This window comes from Corvus kubaryi, unplaced genomic scaffold (assembly GCF_017639235.1).
Source record: "Corvus kubaryi isolate FWS band 111438036 unplaced genomic scaffold, C.kubaryi_AGA036_p1.0 69, whole genome shotgun sequence".
Lineage (NCBI taxonomy): Eukaryota > Metazoa > Chordata > Aves > Passeriformes > Corvidae > Corvus > Corvus kubaryi.
This window is the reverse complement of record NW_024582057.1, coordinates 2,526,582-2,545,112: the sequence shown is the minus strand read 5'-3', so window position 1 is coordinate 2,545,112 and position 18,531 is coordinate 2,526,582. Positions and strand designations below refer to the sequence as shown.

Genomic DNA, 18,531 nt, shown 5'->3' with positions numbered 1-18,531 from the left:
TGTTTACAAGCATCACTTAACTCTAAGTTTTTTAACTATTAAAGTAACAGCAAATTAGAAGTCTTACCACGTGCACATTTAATAAACCTACTAGATGCACAACAGAGCAGAGAATCTTGTTTTCAAAACAAGACAGCTGTCTCTACACTAAGGTGATAAGGAGGTGCAAATAAAACTTTTCCTTTAGTCCTGACATCCCCCAAAAAAAGGACAAAAAAAAAATCTCCATTTTAAGAGAGCTACAATTTTTTAAAATTCGTAATTCATTTCAATAGACAACACATTCAAGGTGTATTGACTAGTAATCCAGAGCTCAAAACCACCCCTGGCTGCAGAAATAAACATGTGCATACGTACCTGTACCTTCTAAACACAGAAACTAAGCATATCTAACGGTCTACTGACCTTTTTACACATATTTTCATATCCCACAACTTAGGTTCTTCCAACATGGCAAAACAGAAAAATTGGACAGGTTTGAAGCTAAATCTCATTTGACTGTGTTCAACTCAGAAATATTTGAACATAACACTCAGTAGTCCAAAAGCAGAGAATGGCTACAAAGCAATGATTGCCTAAACATGGTCATTCTAAGAACAGTTTTCCTTCTCCTCAAACACTTTATCTATTTTTGTTCTGAAATTTTGCCAGCTAAGTACTACAGGCTGCTTACCCAGAATCCCAACAGCCTCCAACAGTAGTTTCCTCTAGCAATCACATTTAAAGACCGAATCACAAGGTCCTAACAGCAGTCTGGATTTTGCAAGCATGGTAAAATAATGGATGTTGCATTTACTCACAGTTCAGGTCACCTCATGAAGAACCAAGAACCATGTCACACAGTATTTTGGACTACAAGTTCGTGTTTTGTGCTCCAAATTACATGGAATTTTAGAACAACAGTTTCAAGGAACTGCATCTAGTGTCACATCTGAGGCATGAATGGATTAGAGCAATGCAAAAGTAGGTCCCAAAATTACATTTTCCAATTACACATTTCATAATTCAAATCCATCTCCTCTGCCAAGGTTCAAAGCTAACAGTTCACATCCTGAACACTGATGTCTAACAGGAAAGTTAGACAGGTCAAAGTCAGATTACTTTTACAACTTCCCGCAAAGATAAAAGTTGCCGCATTCTACTATTTTATGATCCACCTCTGACAGGTGATAATTTGAAGTTCACACATCAAAGACGTGATCTTGTCAGTCATTCCTTCAGATACTGAACCAATTAGCGGCTGTCCTGCTTCAGCTTCCAGAAGTTTCAGTTTGAAAAAATTACCATTATCACAAAGGCCTCCAACCATGCTCTTCTCTCATCTCTGATGCTACTCAAAGCAATGTACCAAAAATGATGAAGTACCGCAACCACCAAGGGAAGGACCGTGTACTAAAGACCATCCAAAACTATGTTTTCTCCAAAGCAGAAGGAGCAACAGCTGTTTTCTGGAAACAAGAGTTTTAGGACAAGCTGCCTAGGGATGAAATCTGTGCTTCAGATATTAATCTTTGAAACTATTATGACCTACAAAAACTAGATAGGCACACACATCTGTTCCCAGCTATTTATTTTATTAAAGAGCTTAAACCTATGCAAAAAAAAAACCCCAAAAACAAACAACAAAAAAAGCCCCCATATATTCTGGAATCTTTAATAATTTAGCACTATAAGAAGAGGTTTTTTTTAAGTAGAATTGGGATTTGGTGCTACTTGTTTTATCAAAATGAGGATGGAAGAGGACAGAACAAACAAGTCATAATATGCTGGGGTTTTTTTAAAGAGTTAAGACAGGCAAGACAGACACTTTCAGAAAAAAGTGAGATTTTGAGTTCAGCTCTACAATCTGAAGACTTCTTTCTTATTTTCTGCTCTGAGATTTTTATTAAGGCAAAGTTTGCAACAGGCTACTGTGCTCTAATGGAATGAATTGCCCAATAAATGAATTTGTGTTTCAGTTAAAACTACAGATGAAATAGCATTTCAGTTCTAGGGTCTCCATGGTTCCTTGTTTATTTCTGTCAAGACAAATATTTTGCTTACTAAAGGAAAAATCATGTCATGAAGAACTGTTATCAGGGAGCCAAAACAAAACTTGTCAGATCCTATGTGTTAAAAAGGGTAGCTGAAAGGAAAGGAAGGAAGGAAAGAAGGAAAGCATATTTTAACAATCAGAAACAGAGGAGGAACCAATGCAGCAAGACCTCATTTGTCCTACTGAAAAATAACATCCATAATGTAAAGTCAGGTCTTTAGTAGACATAGAGATGTGAAATCTCCATTGTAAAAAATTATTCATTTTGCAAGATTGTCTGTGACTCTATACTCTAATTATCTTATAGTTACATTTTAATATGGCACCTTGTTGCCAACAACCAAATACAAGCATTTATAGCAGGACAGAAGGATTCAATTGACTTTGAAACACAATAACCATTTCTGAAAGACTGTAAGTTAGAATAGGGGTTTTTTTTCTGTGAAGAGAGAGAGTACTTTGAGAAAGGAAATTCAGGTTGAAGACCAAAAAAAAAAAAAAAAAAAAAAAAATCAGAGTTCCCACAAGCACACTTCAACAGATACAAAGGAAACTACTGCTACCAGTATAAGCAAAACAAGGGTTAAAGGTATGAAGTCCAACAACAAACTTCCAGAAACTTTGCCAGCATCAGAGATTATACCTGATAGCAGCTAATGAAAACCGTTCCTTTTTGAACTCTGTCTCCTACTATTTCAGTTGATAAAGATTTTTCTGTGCCTTTCAGATTCAGACTGTTCAGTTTTACTATGTTCTGGTTTTCCTCCTTCATTAGTTTAGAACACTGGAAGTCATGTGCCTGTGGGCAACAGCAGGCCTGCTGCTTATAAAAAGACAGAACACTTGCATTTAATAACAATTACTATTTTGTAGCTGTGTTTGTTACGGTGTGAGTGCTGTGTGGTCTAGCAGTTAGGAGGAGCAGTCAGAATCCTGCTCTAATTTATGGTTGTAACTTTACCTCTAATACAACAATGAAAGTTGGACAAATGACAGCACTGTCTGGGATTTTAGGCCTTTTACATCACTTGTAAAACTAGCATTACTTGCCCATCTAAAATCCTTCAGAACTATACTTAATAATGCCTAGAGACTAATAATGCAACTGAATTTAAATTTAATTCAAAAACTCCTTACAGCATAGGCAAAGCTAGTAAAATCTGATTTTCCTAACCTTGGATGTTCTTCCGAGAGCAAATTTTATAATTTTATAATTATTAAAGAGTTACCTAATTTTACTTCAGAAAATTCTGTCAGTACCTTTTAAACTATAACTGAGAGAACAAAGCAAATAAAGAGCATGGTCCTGAATTCTACTCCCTACACCCTATAGTCTCTTGGCTTCAGCTGAATTTAAAAAAGCAGCCCTGGAAACCAAATTTGCTTTAGAAGGCTACTTATTCCAAAATGCAGCACAAACTTGTACTTCCATTCAGCCAGAAAAAGGGAAATTTCCATATAAAAAGATAAAATGTAAAAAGGGAAAGGTAAGATTAAAAAAAATATTAAAATAATGCATAGACTAGAGAAAGACCAATTAATCACCCTAACAAATTAAATCATTTTTGCAATGACATGGTTGCTCTGAAGGAAAAATCCAGTTAAGCTATATAAAAACAAGCTACACAAAGAAAACCAAAAATCCGTTTGACATCTCTAACCCTGCCAAGGCATCAATCCAAGTACAAGCAGCAGCTACTCAGCAGTTCAGAGCCAGTTTATACAGACATTTTATGGTGGGTACACATAGAAGAACAGAATCCATTTCTCATCATGAGAAATTAAACTATTTATATTGAGTAAAATATATAAACCAGCAGTTTAGCACTGAAGGAAATGTAAGGATGTTCATGAGGCGCAAAAAGCCCATTAGGCATCTTGACAGATTACATGCAAGGTCTGCCATTAAGCAGGCACCCCAACTATCTGTTTGCACTAATGAGAGCTACTTCTGATCAGTATTTCTGACAGTTCTTTCCAATAACACATCTGGCAGTTGTTTCAAACACACAAGTTAGCAGCCAGCCAAATTCCAGCCTCACACTGTGCTGCAAGCAGGACAGCTATCCCTTGCCAACACAGCTGCCGACGGTGTGGTCGCACACAAGCGTCACAGCTCACCCATAAGGCTCTTGACATAGAAACAGAAGCCAGTTACCACCAAGAGAATTTATATATTTTATAGATATTAAAGCCTGATAAACACAAGACACATAAGCTCTCAAAAGACAGTCACTGCACAGTCTCACTGAATACCTGTGGGCAAATGTGCACAAGCAAAATTCCCACATTACGGGCTCATCATTAAACTACCTGGCCCTTAGTCTCTCAAGTCTATTGAAATAGTGATTTTTAAATCTTAATTCTGGTTTTGCTTTATAAACTCTATGTGTATTTTATGTTTCATGCCTGTCAATTCCACTCACTCTGAAGAGTTCGTTATTCTTTTTATAGCACTGTTGTGATAGAAGCTATATATACATTTCAATAAACTCCTGTTTATTGATAAAAACCCCCATACATTCTAAAACAGAATAGTTTTTTAAAACCCCCAAAATTTCCATTTCACAGATGAGATGCTAAGACCCAGAGATACAGCACAACTTATAGAAGATCACACAAAGATCTACGAAAGAAGCAGGAAACAAGCACAGATCTTTCAAGATGCAGGCCAGCACTTTAGCCACAACAATGGTTCTGAAGACAATGCCAGCTAGATTTAAAATAAATTGGTGTGATTACACCTATATTCTAGTATGTGGCTTAACGTGAGAAGCACCTTCACACCCTAGACATGCAAAAACAGAAAAGGTCTCAACTTTTTTTGCTGGAAAGCAATAAAAGTATGACACTCTGCCTTTGCAAAAAAAAAAAGAATATTCTCACACTGAAGTTTTTTTCATAATTATTAACGAACTGAATCAAAAATATTTTTTAAAAAGACTTAAGTACTAGAAAGGTGCTAGGCTGAAAATCTCCATACCCATTCAAATGATTTCTCAATCCTTGGCATTAAATGCATTTAATAGGTCAACTGAACTTGAGCAGTCAACAGGTAACCGAGCAGATAAGACTACAACATAACTATTCCCCTTGCACCTCCCCATCTTTCCCCACACTCCCTCAAAGGAAAGAAATCTTTTCCTGTTCTGATCTATTTTTACAGTCTAGTGCATTGGTATTTTGGAATATTTCCAAGGGTATTCTTTACTGGGGCATCACAACTAAATGCCAGATTTCAAAATTATTTTAGCATATTCTCATAGGCTACTTCACAGAACAACACTGAATTAATAAAGGATCTAGCAATTACAGCCTTTTCAAATGCAAATAGGTTAAAAACTAGTAAACAAAGTTATATAAAAAAAACCATCCATCACTAGCATAAAAATCAGATTCCGTTTCTTGTTCCCCCACAGGTTACACCAAGTTGTTAACAGCCTACACTCAAGGGAAATTTCTGAAAACAGCACACACGGTCTAAGTCATTACCTACTCCACACTTTATTTTTTGAGCAGTCAATCAAGAATCAACTTCTGAACCTGGGAGACTAACAGAGATCTTCTGTCTCCACATTGGGTACCTCCGACTCCCCCAGCAAGCCAGGTAAAGAACCGATCCTTATTTCCCATGGATGCAAGCCCAACGCAGCAGCCCTGCTCAGCTCTCGCCTCTCGCCCTCTCCCTCCCACCGCAGCCCCGAAAAGCACCGAGCGACACCCTGGGGACCCCACCGCTGCCCTGACAAAGGCAGGCGAGGCGTCTGCGAGAGCGAGGCGGAGGAACCGGGGCTGGGCTTTCACTCGGGGCACGGCGACTCGGGGTTTTACCTTTCTCCCTGCTTGGCGTTGGAAGGCGGCGGGTGAAGCACAGTCTGGTTCCCTTCCATCTCCACGATGCACTTGGTATTCAGGTCCAGCTCTGCAAGGCGACACGGCGGGGGGCTGTAGCCAAGGCGAGCGAGCGCACCCCCCTTCTCCCGGCCCGCCGGGGCAGCTCGGCCCCCCCCGGCTCCCCCAGGAGCGAGGGGACAGGGCGGCGGGGGGCAGGCGAGGGGGCTCGTCCTCCCGCCAGCCCGGGCAGAACGCGGGGGGACGCCGCGCCCCGGTGCCGCCCCCGCCCCGAGGTGCCCCCAGACCCCGGTTACCTCTCCTGCTCATGGGCCGGACCCTGACGGCAACTTTCACCTTGGTGTCCGACATCTTCCCGGCTCCCGGGAGCGGCGGGCGGGCGGCCCCGCTCAGCGCCGGCGGCGGCAGCGACACGGCGGAGCACCAGCGTCCATGCCGGGCCGGGCGCGAGGGCGGAGGGCCGGGCAGGCGGGGAAGGCGACAGAGGGAGGGAGGGAGGGAAGGAGAGGAGGAGGAGGAGGGTCCGGCGCCGGGGAGGGCGGTGGTGGCGCAGCCCCAGCCGCCTCCTTGCTCAGCCGCGGTCCGCGCCGGCGCTGGCTGCCGATGGGCTCCTTCGCAGAACCGCTGCCGCCGCCGCCGCCTCCCTGCCAATCCCCACCGCCATCTTCCGCCGCCGCCGCCTCCTCCTCCCGCCGCGCCGCCGGGCGTGCGGGCGCCCAGGCAAGCGGCGAGAGGGCGGGGAAAGGCGGTGGCGGCGCCGCCGGAAAGCGACGGAAACATCCGAGCGCCTTCGGCACCGGGGGCGTGGGGAGGCTCCCTCTCCCCCCGCCCATCCTCGGCCAGCCGCTGCTTCCCAGGGAGCACGCGCGGAGGGATGCGCGTTGCGCGGGAAGGCGACGCTGGCGGGAGCGGGATGCTACGGGAGTGGGCTGCGTCCGGGGGCCCTGCCCGACAGCCACCTGCCTCGTGCAGGTGTACGCCGCCACCACAGAGACACCGGCTTGCCCGACTATACACCATGTTGCCTTGTGGCAAGGAAAGGGAAAGCCACAATCTGCCGCGGAAAAAAATGTCTTGGCGCCAGGGGATGTTTTTTGACAAAATATGCCCAACGTTCCATTAGAAAACAACGACCTGCCTGGCGCGGTTCTGGCACAGTATGGATTACCTGGGTGCAACGTGCGTGGAGGCCTGGAAGCGGTGCAGCACCTCGAGGTGATGGAGCAAGGAGCCCGGCCCGGGCTCCAGCCTGCCCGTCACCTCCTTGACTATGAAGGGCTACCTGCGAAGAGCCGGGACCACTCGCGCTGTCCCGCTGTTCCAGACAGCGATGGGCCACCACTGACGAGTGCCAGCTCAAACGCTGCAGGACAGGGTAGTGTGCATTTACCAGTGGCCAGTTCAGTATTGGGGGAAAGTGTGACAAACAGTGGTGCTTTATGCAGCAGCCGAGAGCTCCAAGGATGGCTGAGCTTCCAGTGGGCAAGCCAAGAAAGATTTTCAGTTTAAAATGCAATTGGCCTCTTTTCGAAGTGTCCTTTAAAACCTTTTCTCCCCAGAAGTGTTTCCTTAGCTTCAGCAAAAGATCTTCCAAAGAATCAATCCTTATTATCAATGCAGCTAACTGGCAGGAATCCCAGTGCAAAACAGCGATGTCTGTAACATTTTCTTTACGGAAGACAGGCTCAAACCCAAATGGGATTATTCTGTCTACTCTGGGGCTAAACCACTGTAGGGAGAATGGGCTAAACAACCAATGATGAATAGATAGCTGCACTGAGAAAGAGCAGACCTTTCAAACAGAGGTGGAAACAATGGAGGGAGGCTTAGAAGATCAACCCCTTCCCAGCTGCCAGCACATCAACCAGAAGAGCCCTGCAAAGTGACTGAGAGGAATGTTTCTGGAGGAGGCCTGGCTGCCCCAAATGGCCACAACTTGCAGGAATGCTGAAAGGAAACGAGACACGTACTTAGCACAGCAAAAGCGAAAAGTTACCAAATAGAGCTGGGCATCTGGAGAACCTCAGCAGAAGTAGCTGGTGCACATGGACTTCTTGCCTGTAGAAGCAGGCATAAGGAATGAAGTTCATTATGAAATGCAACATAAGCGTGTGGCCCAACGAGTAAAGAAAAGGAGTGATGCTGACATGAGACATCCTATTTACTGCTGTAGACTAAGAACCCAGGTCAAAGTAAGTGCTGGCTCAAGACAAGGCATGAGGTCTGAAACGGCTGTGCAAAAAGGGAGTTGTTCTGTGAAACTTGGACACTGCTGGGAAAGAGAAGACAGCCAACAGATGGAAGGGAAAATACTCCCTTCCGTCTCAATTTTCCACCTCTTAGTGGAAAAACTACATCATTGCAAGATTAAATAAAAACAATTACATTAGCTGAAGTGAAACTAAAGGGAGTCTTCATGAGATTGACTATAATTTTGGCTGTGGGAAGAGTCTTGGGAAGAAATTTTTACGAATGTCTGATATAGGCATGTGAATTTTGTTCCACCACTTGCAGGTACAGAAAGCTAGCCATGCAAAACTGTTTGAAAAGGCAGATGCGACCTAGTTTGTTCTAACTCAGACTGTAACTGTTCACTTCTTGTGAAATTCTGATTTATTCTAGTGTTATATAGTTGAGAACGGGATTTTTACTCTTTCATTCACATCCATGTACCCTGAGAAACAGCTGCCAAAAATGTTGTCTTGGTTCCACCAGGTTTTTCTGCCCTCTCAAGAAAGGGCTTTTGGCAACATTTGTGCCATGACCTGACCACACCTATTGAGCAGCATGCTTACAGTAGAACATACTTCTGGTCTCGCTTACACCTTTGCCATTAGGGCAGAATAGGAATAGGGTCATATTATAGAGGCCCCATGAGACCATTAGGTAGTTCAAAGAGCAATCTGTGAATTCAGGCCGACACGACATTTCTCTTCTGGCATTGTATCTCCCCATTGAATACCATATGGAACCCTTTACATCTCTGTCTTTGCTACTGGTAGCAACTGTGGATGAATGTCTCTCACCTGTCAGAATTTGTTAGCTTGATCAGTTTACATGCCCCGTGGGAACTGGCAAGGGATACTGATGGGTCACTAACCCATCAGAATTAGCTGCCAGCTATCCCAGACATGCTGATGGATGGATGGTAGATACTGGATGAGAAATGACAGCTTACTGCTTCAGCAATGAGGAAAGATGAGAGCTGGAGAAAGTGGAGACTGATGGTGGGTGAGGGGAACTCATATGGAAACATGGGAACAAAATCATCTGGAGCAATCCTTCCCTGATTTCCCTTTCCTCTCCCTGTTTTCCTCCACCCCCTATTTTATTCTGGCTCTGTACTACCGCAGTCAACAGGAATTTTGGAGTTTTACTATGGCCAGGCTTGAATCTTTGTCTGTTTCTTGTTTTCCATCTCTTTCATTCTTCTTTCTTGCCTTAGAGCATTTCTGTACATTTGCCCATTGATCGACAGTTCAGCAAAGAGCATAAAGAAAACATTGCTGCTTCCTTTGGTCTGGTGGGAAGTTCCAAATGCTCCTCATCTTCCCAAGGCATAACACAGGTAATGGGATTTGATGTGAAGGCATGCCTATGTCTTCCCATATATTCTGAGCAGGAGGATCAATTGCTCTGCTTCATGGCATGGAAATGGGGGAGCGATGGTGTGAATCCAGGTTGATGCCTGAAGCCCTTTTGGTGTTCCAGTGACCTCCCTTCTCAGCAAAGGGCAAAGAGAAATGTCATGGAGCCTGCCAAGAATATCCATCTTGTCAGCAGCATCCCCAGCACATACCTTACTGTGCCTGACTGATGCATGCTGTCACTGGCACATCTGACTTCATCTTGTGTCACAGGAGCCAGAGAGGAGGAGGAGCTGGCAGCGGTGAGAGCATGGGAAAGTAGTTCTATTCTTTTGCTGTTGAAAGTGATAAAGACAAAGTGTTTAATTTTATAGCACCTGAAATCCAAGAGATGCTTACAATGAAGGTTTTACTACAAAATTTAACCCAAGGAGTGTATTTTATAAGACTGACCAAAATAAAAGTTTTATTTGTGTTTCCAAAATTTTACTGAGTATTTTTAAAAAATTGAATTAACAGAGAAAACAAACTCTATTTTGAACCCAAACACATTCCAGCGTCATCCAGTCAGAAAGAGGTAAAATGAACAAACACTGTATAATAAAACCAACAGATATTTTTAAGGTTAATAATCTAATATATTGCACTTAAGTTAGGAAAAAAACAGGAAGAAACCATAGCTCTAATCAAATAATTGATAAATCATTCACTTTTCATGTTGGTGAAAAAGAAGAATGGATTATAATTAGTGCATTTTTTAAAAATAGCATTTAGCACATAGGAAGGAGGCATGGTCATTATGGAAGGGAGAAATATTTCATATTGGAGGGGTGGGATAAAATACGACTATATTTGTGACAGGACACAAATGAGTGTCCTGTTATGCAGACAAACTTGAATTTTTCATTTAATAAGATGCATTTAGAAAGCACCTGGGGAAGCAAATGTCTGCCCATAATTGTAAACCAGGAACCAAATTTCTGTCACATCACTAGGTTTTGCAAGTAACCCTGCTGGACAGATGCACAGAATTTACAAAAGAGTGTGAGGGCAGGATTTTAGCCAGTGACCTGTCTGAGGGCACTTTTCAGGCTGCTTTTCCACTTCCTTCTTGCTCCAAATTCATGCTGGACTTTAGTCAGGCTGGATGGTTGCCACCTCTGTCTTATCAAAGATCTGTTTTGACTTTCTCCAAAGCTGTGCAGGAGGCATGAAAATTGTTCTCTATGTCCAGCATATTTATGGCAACACTCTGGGCCCAGAAAGGGGCTGCAGTGACAAATGCTCTTCTGACACTCAGAAAAAAATTAAGCAGTTTGAATTGCCAGCATTAAGAACAAATGCAGAATATATGCACCTAAACATTATCCTGCCTGACAGGTGCTGCTCAAAGCTCCACAAGGTATATAGCTTTGAACAGGCCCTGCAGTTTAAACCTACCTCAGCTCTGTACAGAGTTGGCTGTCAGTGATGAACAGACTAAATCTGTTCTTACGGGCTAATTTACAAATGGTTTGAATTACCTGTTTGGCTTTACCTGGCTGGGGTGATGACCTCTGCTAGACCCTAACTCTGCCTCCATGCCCACCCTGGCTGCTCGACAGTAGATCTCACACTGGGATCCTAGGTGAACAATTACAACAAATGAATGTCCCCAGGACAGGCGCAGTCACATCTCCATCAAGCTGAAACATTCCTTGCTGTGGGGGGAAAAATATTGCATGCAATTTCACTGATCAGATCTGGTGTTTTCTCCCTGCCTCTGACACAATATTGCAACAGGCTTTTATAAACTTCATCCCAAGATCAGCGCAGTAAAGGATACTAACCCACTTCTAAGAGGAGCTGCCCAATTTTAGCTACATTTAACTCCATGACCATTCTGCTGAGGATAATCTCTTTGCTCCACTCACTGAAGAAGGGGGGCCTGTTCCCCATCTCCTATCACTTAGACCAGGGAAATCGTTTCAAATTACTGTGGGAACTTTAATGGTCATTACTACCTAGAGATGAGAAGCCCTAGTAATAGAAGTAAGTGAGCTTAGAAGCAGAGTAATGCAACTGTAGCAACGAAACTGATAGGAAGTAAAAAAATGGGGAAAGGTAGCAAGGAAACTGATGGGAAAAAGAAAATTTCTTTATATTGCTCAGATACATTTCCCTACACTCCAAAGGTGTAACTAAAGCTTTTACTGAACCTTACTGACATCTTCGGAGGGATTTGGTTTATGGCAGGGAATTTAACATCCCTGCAATTGTACTTGAGATATGAGCAACAGTTGTGTCTTCCTGTGACAGCTAGTCGTGTTTTATGTAGCTCACATTCCTTAGTTGTCCAGGAAAGAAATGGTGGATTTATTTATATTTTTGTTGCTATTGATGTTATTTATCTGTATGCCATCCATTTTTCACTTCAGGAAACACTCCACCCCCAAATCAAATAGCTTCCTAAATTTGTTTCTACCAGGGAGAGCTGTGGGTCTTCATCCTGGACTCAACCAAGTAATACCTGAATGAAAACCTATGTAGTTCAGTTATCACTTCAGTTATTTCCTACAGTGAAAGAAGAGGTACAGATGACATCATAAAAAGCATGGCTGAGATTCCACGTGAAAAACTCAGTATAGCATTTAGGAGGAGGAGTTCAAAACAGAACAGACCCATTAAAGGGTTACTGGGAGAACTGTGGAATGGTGAACATTATCAAAGAAGAGCAGACTAAAAATGTTCCATTTGTTTAGTCTAGCAAAATGAAGACTGAGAAGGGATATGGCTGTTTATGCTTCCTTTCAGGCCAGTCAAAAGCACGGTGCTACTGAAGTTCCAGGAAAAACACTAGGACAAGAACAAATGGGTGTAAACTCTCTTTTATATAGCCTTTTAATGCTGGGCTGCACTAGGACGAGCACTGCCAGCAGGTCAAGGGAGGTGATCCTACCCCAGCCCTCGTGAGGCCACACCTGGAATGCTGTGTCCAATTTGGGGCTCCCCAGTACAAGAGGGACATGGACATAATGGAGACAGTCTAGTGAAGCGCCACAAGGATGGGCGTGGAGAATCTCCTAAGAAAGGCTGAGATGACTGGGGCTATTTGGCATGGAGGAGAGAAGACTCAAGGGGAGGAATCTTATCATCATATCGATTCATCTGAAGGGGGGGTGCAAAGAAGAGGGAGCCAGGCCCTCTTCAGTGGTGCCCAGTGACAGGCCAGGAGGCAATAAGCACACACTGAAACACAGGAGGTACCCTCTGGACACCAGGAAACACTTTTTCACTGTGAAGGTGTCTGACTACTGGCACAGGTTGTCCACAGAGGTTGTAGAAACTTAATCCTTAGAAATACTCAAAAGCCATCTGGACATGGTCCTGTACAACCAGGTGGCCCTGTTTGGAAAGGGGAGTTGTACCAGATGGGCTCCAAAGGTGCCTGCCAACCTCAATCCTTCTGTGTTTCTGTCTCAGGCTGGAAATGAATTGACTTCTACCCCCAGAGGAATGAATGGCTTCTTACACAGAAGACCAGAGAACTAAATTAAGCTAATTTTAAGGGTGAGCTTGATTGGGTTAGGTGATGTATAGCAGGGAACATTTCCTGCTGACCCTATCAGATATGTGCCACCATACAACCTTTAAACATCATGGTGATGATAATAGGTTATGGTAGTGGAAAGGGAAGGGAAAGGAAACAGTTTTGTACTGTTAAAAAGTAAGATCACAAGGTCCCAAAGGAACTGACATCACCTATCTGTGGTTAACATAACTATTAAGTTATGAAAAGGGATCGATGTTAAATTAATAGAGATTTTCCCTTTTTTTCTTTCAATTTTCTACTATCTATTACTAGAAATCAAATGCTTTGCCTGAGAAAAAATTAACTGCCACAGCTGGTTTGTAAAGTTATTTACAATTTAAATCAGTAGGCAGGCCTCAGTGAACTGAAGGAAAGGACAACCCTGCCATTATTCCCCCTACTCAGAAAGCTCTCGCCCCTCTTCATCTTTATGATTAGGAATGTCTGGTATGCAAGCATCACTCCAGCACATCCATGCAGTTCTCTTGTGACTGCAAGTCCCAAACTGAGATTAAGGGCACTTGTGAGCAGGGAGTTGGCTCACAAACATTGTCCAGAGCATCACTAATTATTATGCATTTGCTAAGTGCAGGTGTGTGCCTTTCCACAGGTAGGAAAAGTGAGTCTGCAGCCTCTAAGTGTCTTCAGTTAGCAAACAGATACTACATGCAGTCTGTCAAACACACAGCAGTGCTCAGACTCTGTCTTCAGAAGTGAGCTTTATGCTCAGTAGGGATGAGTGGGAAAGCTGTAAATATAAACACCCCGATTAGTGGCAGCAGCCTCTTGGAACAAAAGAGCAGCATTCCTGTTAACCCTTCTGCACTTAGTCACAGTCCCGTTGTTGGTTTACTCTCTGCTTTGAGAGAGAAGCTGAACTTTGCTGGCTACCATGGGAGAGACTTGGAACTGGGGCCCTGCCCCTGGGAGGAAGAAGAGGGTGGGGAGGGAGGAGTACATGCACCAAGCTTGCTTACTGAGTAAGCTGAGCTATTAACCATGCTGGCCAAGCCAAAATTTCTCCTTGCGCAATTACTTTTTAGCGATGCCTGCAAATAAGCACTGTAGCCAAATGTGCTATCTTTCCAAAGTGTGGAGAAGGAAAGAAGCTCTTGATTGAAAGAGATTAGAAAGGAGAATAGTACACACTGGCACGTCAGCAAGTAAGGAAGCTGAGTGAGGCAAAGCCTTGAGAGAGGAGGTGGAATTGTGTTTGTTGAAACAGATGGAAGTCAGTTCAGCACAGATCTTGGATCTGTCTGCTGTCTATTGAAGTCATTAGGAAGATTTCACATTAAATTGAGCAGGTTTCATCAGTTCCTGTAGAAGGTAGAAACAAGTGCTGAAGGTGCTAATTAAGGTGCATAATAAGACTCATGATCTTCTATTTAGAAAACAAAACACCAGATCACTTCTCCTCCCAGTTCTCTCCAGTCTGAAGAAAACATACCCAATATAATAATCTCATAACCCACCACTACCAAAATTATCAACAACAGATCATACTCTCATTTTTCTATTAAAGACTGTCAAAGAGTACAACCACTGGGTATCCTTTGTTGTCATTTCACTTCAAGTTTTGTCCTCTTTAACACATGGAAAAAGGCTTGCTCTTTGCAGGTTAAAAAAAAAAATAAATTGAGGAGCAGATAGCCTAAGGAAGCTTCCAAGCTTCTCGTAGTTTGTCTACACCAGCATTTGATATGAAAACTCAGACCAGTTATAGCAGTCATACATGAAATCCTATACAGGGTCCTGGTCACTGGGACCAGCCTGGTGCTATCACAGAGAACTGAAAAAACCCCAACAAACCAGTGACTTGTAAGTTAGTGACTTCTGATTTAATTTTTCCCACAGTCACTAGTACAAATGGAGCTGCACAGGAGGAGCTGGGGTAGAAGGATTCCTGAAACTGTTAGTCCACATACAGTTTAAATTGTACAGTTCTTCACCCTCTTCTCTCCTGCAATAAAGCTTGTGTTGCCTGTCTCCCAAAGGCATTCCCTGAATGACTTAAGTCCTTTCCCACCATTCATATTGTGATCTGAAGTTTCCTCTCTTTAATCTGACAGCAAAGATGAAAGGCTGTTTTAGAAAAGAAACACAGCAAAACCAAAACATGGACAGAACCTCTGATGGAATTAACCTTTCTTCTGAAATCAAAGTGGTGAGGACACACATATACACCACAGTTTGACTGAACAACAGCTAATGAGAAATACAGTTCTGAAACAGACTAAACCAACTGGGAAGAATGGGTAAGGGTTGTGCAAAAGTCACAAATAGGAACAATGTGACTGAAATTCAGAAATCAAAAATTTAGCCTTATCATCAAGAACACTGACTTGAGGTTTAAGTCAAGTCAAGCAAAAGGGTGAAAGTCCATTGCTTGATAGAGATGTCTGGTAATAATTCTTGCGTGGCTTTGATTTCTCCAGTGAAAGAAATACACGAAAGACAAGATTTACTTCTGCCTTCAAGGTACACTTTTTAAGATGTTTCGTTCGGGTTTTTTTTAATTTCAGTAACACTGACACAGTGGAAATATGTGAAATATAGTATCAGCTGCATTTTAATGATAACACCAGCCAAGTACTGAACAGCTTTATGAATATCACAAAATAAATTACAAAAAGCTCCAATGCTGGGCCTGGGGTAACTTCAATTCCACTTTGCCATACTAGGGAAGAAACGATGCACTTTTCAATTGGTCTTTAAAAGGTACCCATCCTTCTTGCGAAATTAAACTAACAGTGGCTAACTACCCTGCAGCCTTAGAACTCCTTTCACACAGTCTTCTTGGGACAAGAACCTACAGTGTCATCTCTACTGCAAACACCGTAACTTTTCTAACCTGCTGGCTAAGACTAAAAGCCTCCTCTGTAGGATCTGCAAGACATGTTCAGGTATAAGGTCTCCACTGAAGCTGGTCCAGAGTGGGTCTTGCCCCAGCTCGCTGGTTACTGAGCAACTGCACATGCCAAAAGGGATCAGATCCACTCAGTCTAAAGGACTGTCGGGAACCAAGCAAGGGTTCTTCAGTACATTATGAAAGGATAAATAAAAAAAGCTAAACTATCACAGTGACTTTCTTTCACAAAAGATTTCTGATGTTGAAAGTCGTAATTGCTTATAATATATTCTAAACAGGCACAGGATTTTCAGCACATAAAACCCCAAAGTAGCATTCCCAGAAATTGTCATCGTAAAGTCTGCTGCAAAGACTTCTCCAGGGCAAACCTCTGCTCTAGGCTGAATCTCCCTGACTTCAAGCCCAGTCCTGCAGCATTTATTTATGTGGACAATTCCATTTGCAGTACTCATGACTGCACAGATAAACTATTCATGACAGAGCAAGCCTCAACTCAAACAAGTCAGTTCAAGTAATATTAGGAACAGAAAAAGACTAATACATGTATTTTAAATACTTCTGGCTCCATAATATCATGCTGCAAGTTGAGGGGAAGTTGGCAGAGAACTCACTCAAGAGCCCTATTTCCTACCTAATTAAGGACAATGACAGATAAGGGAGCCAGGCACATCCTTTTCATATTAAAGTGATTATATATATTTTAATACTTAATCTGACTCTTTTTGATAGATTTCTTATAAAGCATATTTTAATGACATTATATTTCTTCTCATGGTAGTGGCTTAGTCTGTCATAGTAGAAGATACAATTGTTCTTTGTTTCTTACTTTTAGTACAGATCAGCAATTACTAAATACTGGTTAATACTGGTTAAATTCCATAGCCATATTATTCGTGAAATCATGCTAGGTGAGCATCAAATGGGTTTTACCTTTCATCTATTTATATTTGGAAAAATCCCCAGTAAGAGTTACCTCCTGTGATTATGTTAGGTGTACAGTTCTTTCAAGATCTTTTTTTTTGTACTAGCAAGCTTTGATAATTTTATCGGGTTTTTTTGGTTGGTTGGTTTTCTTAGTATCTTCAGAGTTTTCTCAAAGTTAATTCTTTCTTTTTCCCAGCAATAATTTTATATCTTTAATGCTATGTCTTGCTTAAAATTGCCTACCTTTTATTCATTACAAGGCACATAACCATATTTAAAGTATTTAAAATTTTTATGGAATCTTGTGACAAGCAATAGTTTCCTGATTTAAAAAACAATGTATTCCATGAAAGCAGGATTTGTTCTCTCACCTCAACTCTCTGCCTATATAATAATGCTCACCTGCAAACAAAGAATAAAAATTGCCTACATTAAGAGGGATATTTAGAAAAATGCTACGTATGTATTTATTAAATTACTTGGAGCATACTTATCTAAAATGACTAGTTTGCTCCAAATCTTTATTTCCCCACAGAATTTTGCTACAAACTAAGAGATAATAAATGCTAAAAGTAACAGATAGCTCTCCTCAGGGTAGCCATCTGAAAAGTGTCTAATTGTAGCTGGAAAATCTGTTCTAATGCAGGTTATTCCTCTGCCAGAGGTAAATACTAATTTAAATTTAAATACTAATTTCAGCCCTTATCATCTTGTCCATTTTCCAGGCTGAAATGCTTCACCTCTTAAGAATGCATTCCCTTTACTGGAATGATGGGTGTGCTCTGTGCTCTGACTTGGTGGATTTCACCCTCTGCTTAAGCCACAGACACCTTTCATTAATTTTTTTCTCCTTTTCAGAGTTGATCTCGTCTCCTCCTTTCTATCCTCAATGTGAAATTTGAGCATTTCAAAACTGAAACCACGCACTTTTGTGGAGCACACTGGAAGCAATTATCTAGGAATACACTGCGGTTTGGAAAAGTATTAATTTCCATGATTTGTAGGAAACACCAAAGGAATTAGTAACAAGATCATCAGTATAGTGTCAAAACTTCTTCCGAACTTCCTCAGGAAGGCACCTCCCAGACAAGAGGTGATTAAACACAGACTCTCGCTGCTTTATTAAGGTAACCTTGTAATGGGAACTCTCAGATCTAGCCTGAAGTCTGCCAAAGGCTTCCCTTGATTCTCAGCTCTCGTCTGCAGCTGCAGGGCCAAGACATTTGTACTGTGTTTGCCTCACAGAGAGGCTGGAATGCCAAATTCAGGAATATCTGTAAATCTCTTGGAAAACAGTAGTGAGGAAAAGGTATAAGTGCAGTGCATCTTCTGCTCCCTGAGAACCTCTCCAGTATTAGAGAGCTTTGAAGCTGCCCAGGAGAGTCAGACATGTTACACGAAGGAGGCACTTTAGGGAAAGCCTGGATGTTTATGTAACAGTATCAAATCGGCACTTGCTGTTCTCCGAACGATCTGTCAGTTTTCCTGAGATGCCTGAATGAAGAGCGAGGTTTAGAACTCACTTGAAAAATGTGTATTTTTGCTTTACTCCTGTGGAGGCACGCTGTGACTCACAGGTGACATGTAAACTGTAAAACGAGCCTCTCAGAAGAATCAGGGAGAAAAACCCCAGACATTGAAGAGAAAGAAAAGAAAACTAATTCCTCCTGTGCAACAGCACTGTGACCCA

The 18,531-nt window shown here is 42.4% G+C and overlaps 1 protein-coding gene across 6 annotated transcripts in view; it reads right to left on the bottom strand.

Annotated features, from left to right (window-relative positions):
* KIF13A (kinesin family member 13A) overlaps positions 1-6,344 on the bottom strand; it is a 104,839-nt gene extending 98,495 nt beyond the window's left edge. For 5 of the 6 annotated variants that reach the window (XM_042048963.1, XM_042048966.1, XM_042048965.1 and 2 more), the window contains exons 1-2: positions 6,184-6,344; positions 5,867-5,957 (exon numbers count right to left, since the gene is read on the bottom strand). In XM_042048963.1, the coding sequence (XP_041904897.1) occupies positions 5,867-5,957; positions 6,184-6,238 (146 nt within the window). In that variant the 5' untranslated portion in view covers positions 6,239-6,344. Of the gene's footprint in view, positions 1-5,866; positions 5,958-6,183 lie in introns of those variants that run through there. The other variant, XM_042048967.1, reaches the window with a different exon arrangement.
* Between the last annotated feature and the right edge of the window lie 12,187 nt (positions 6,345-18,531).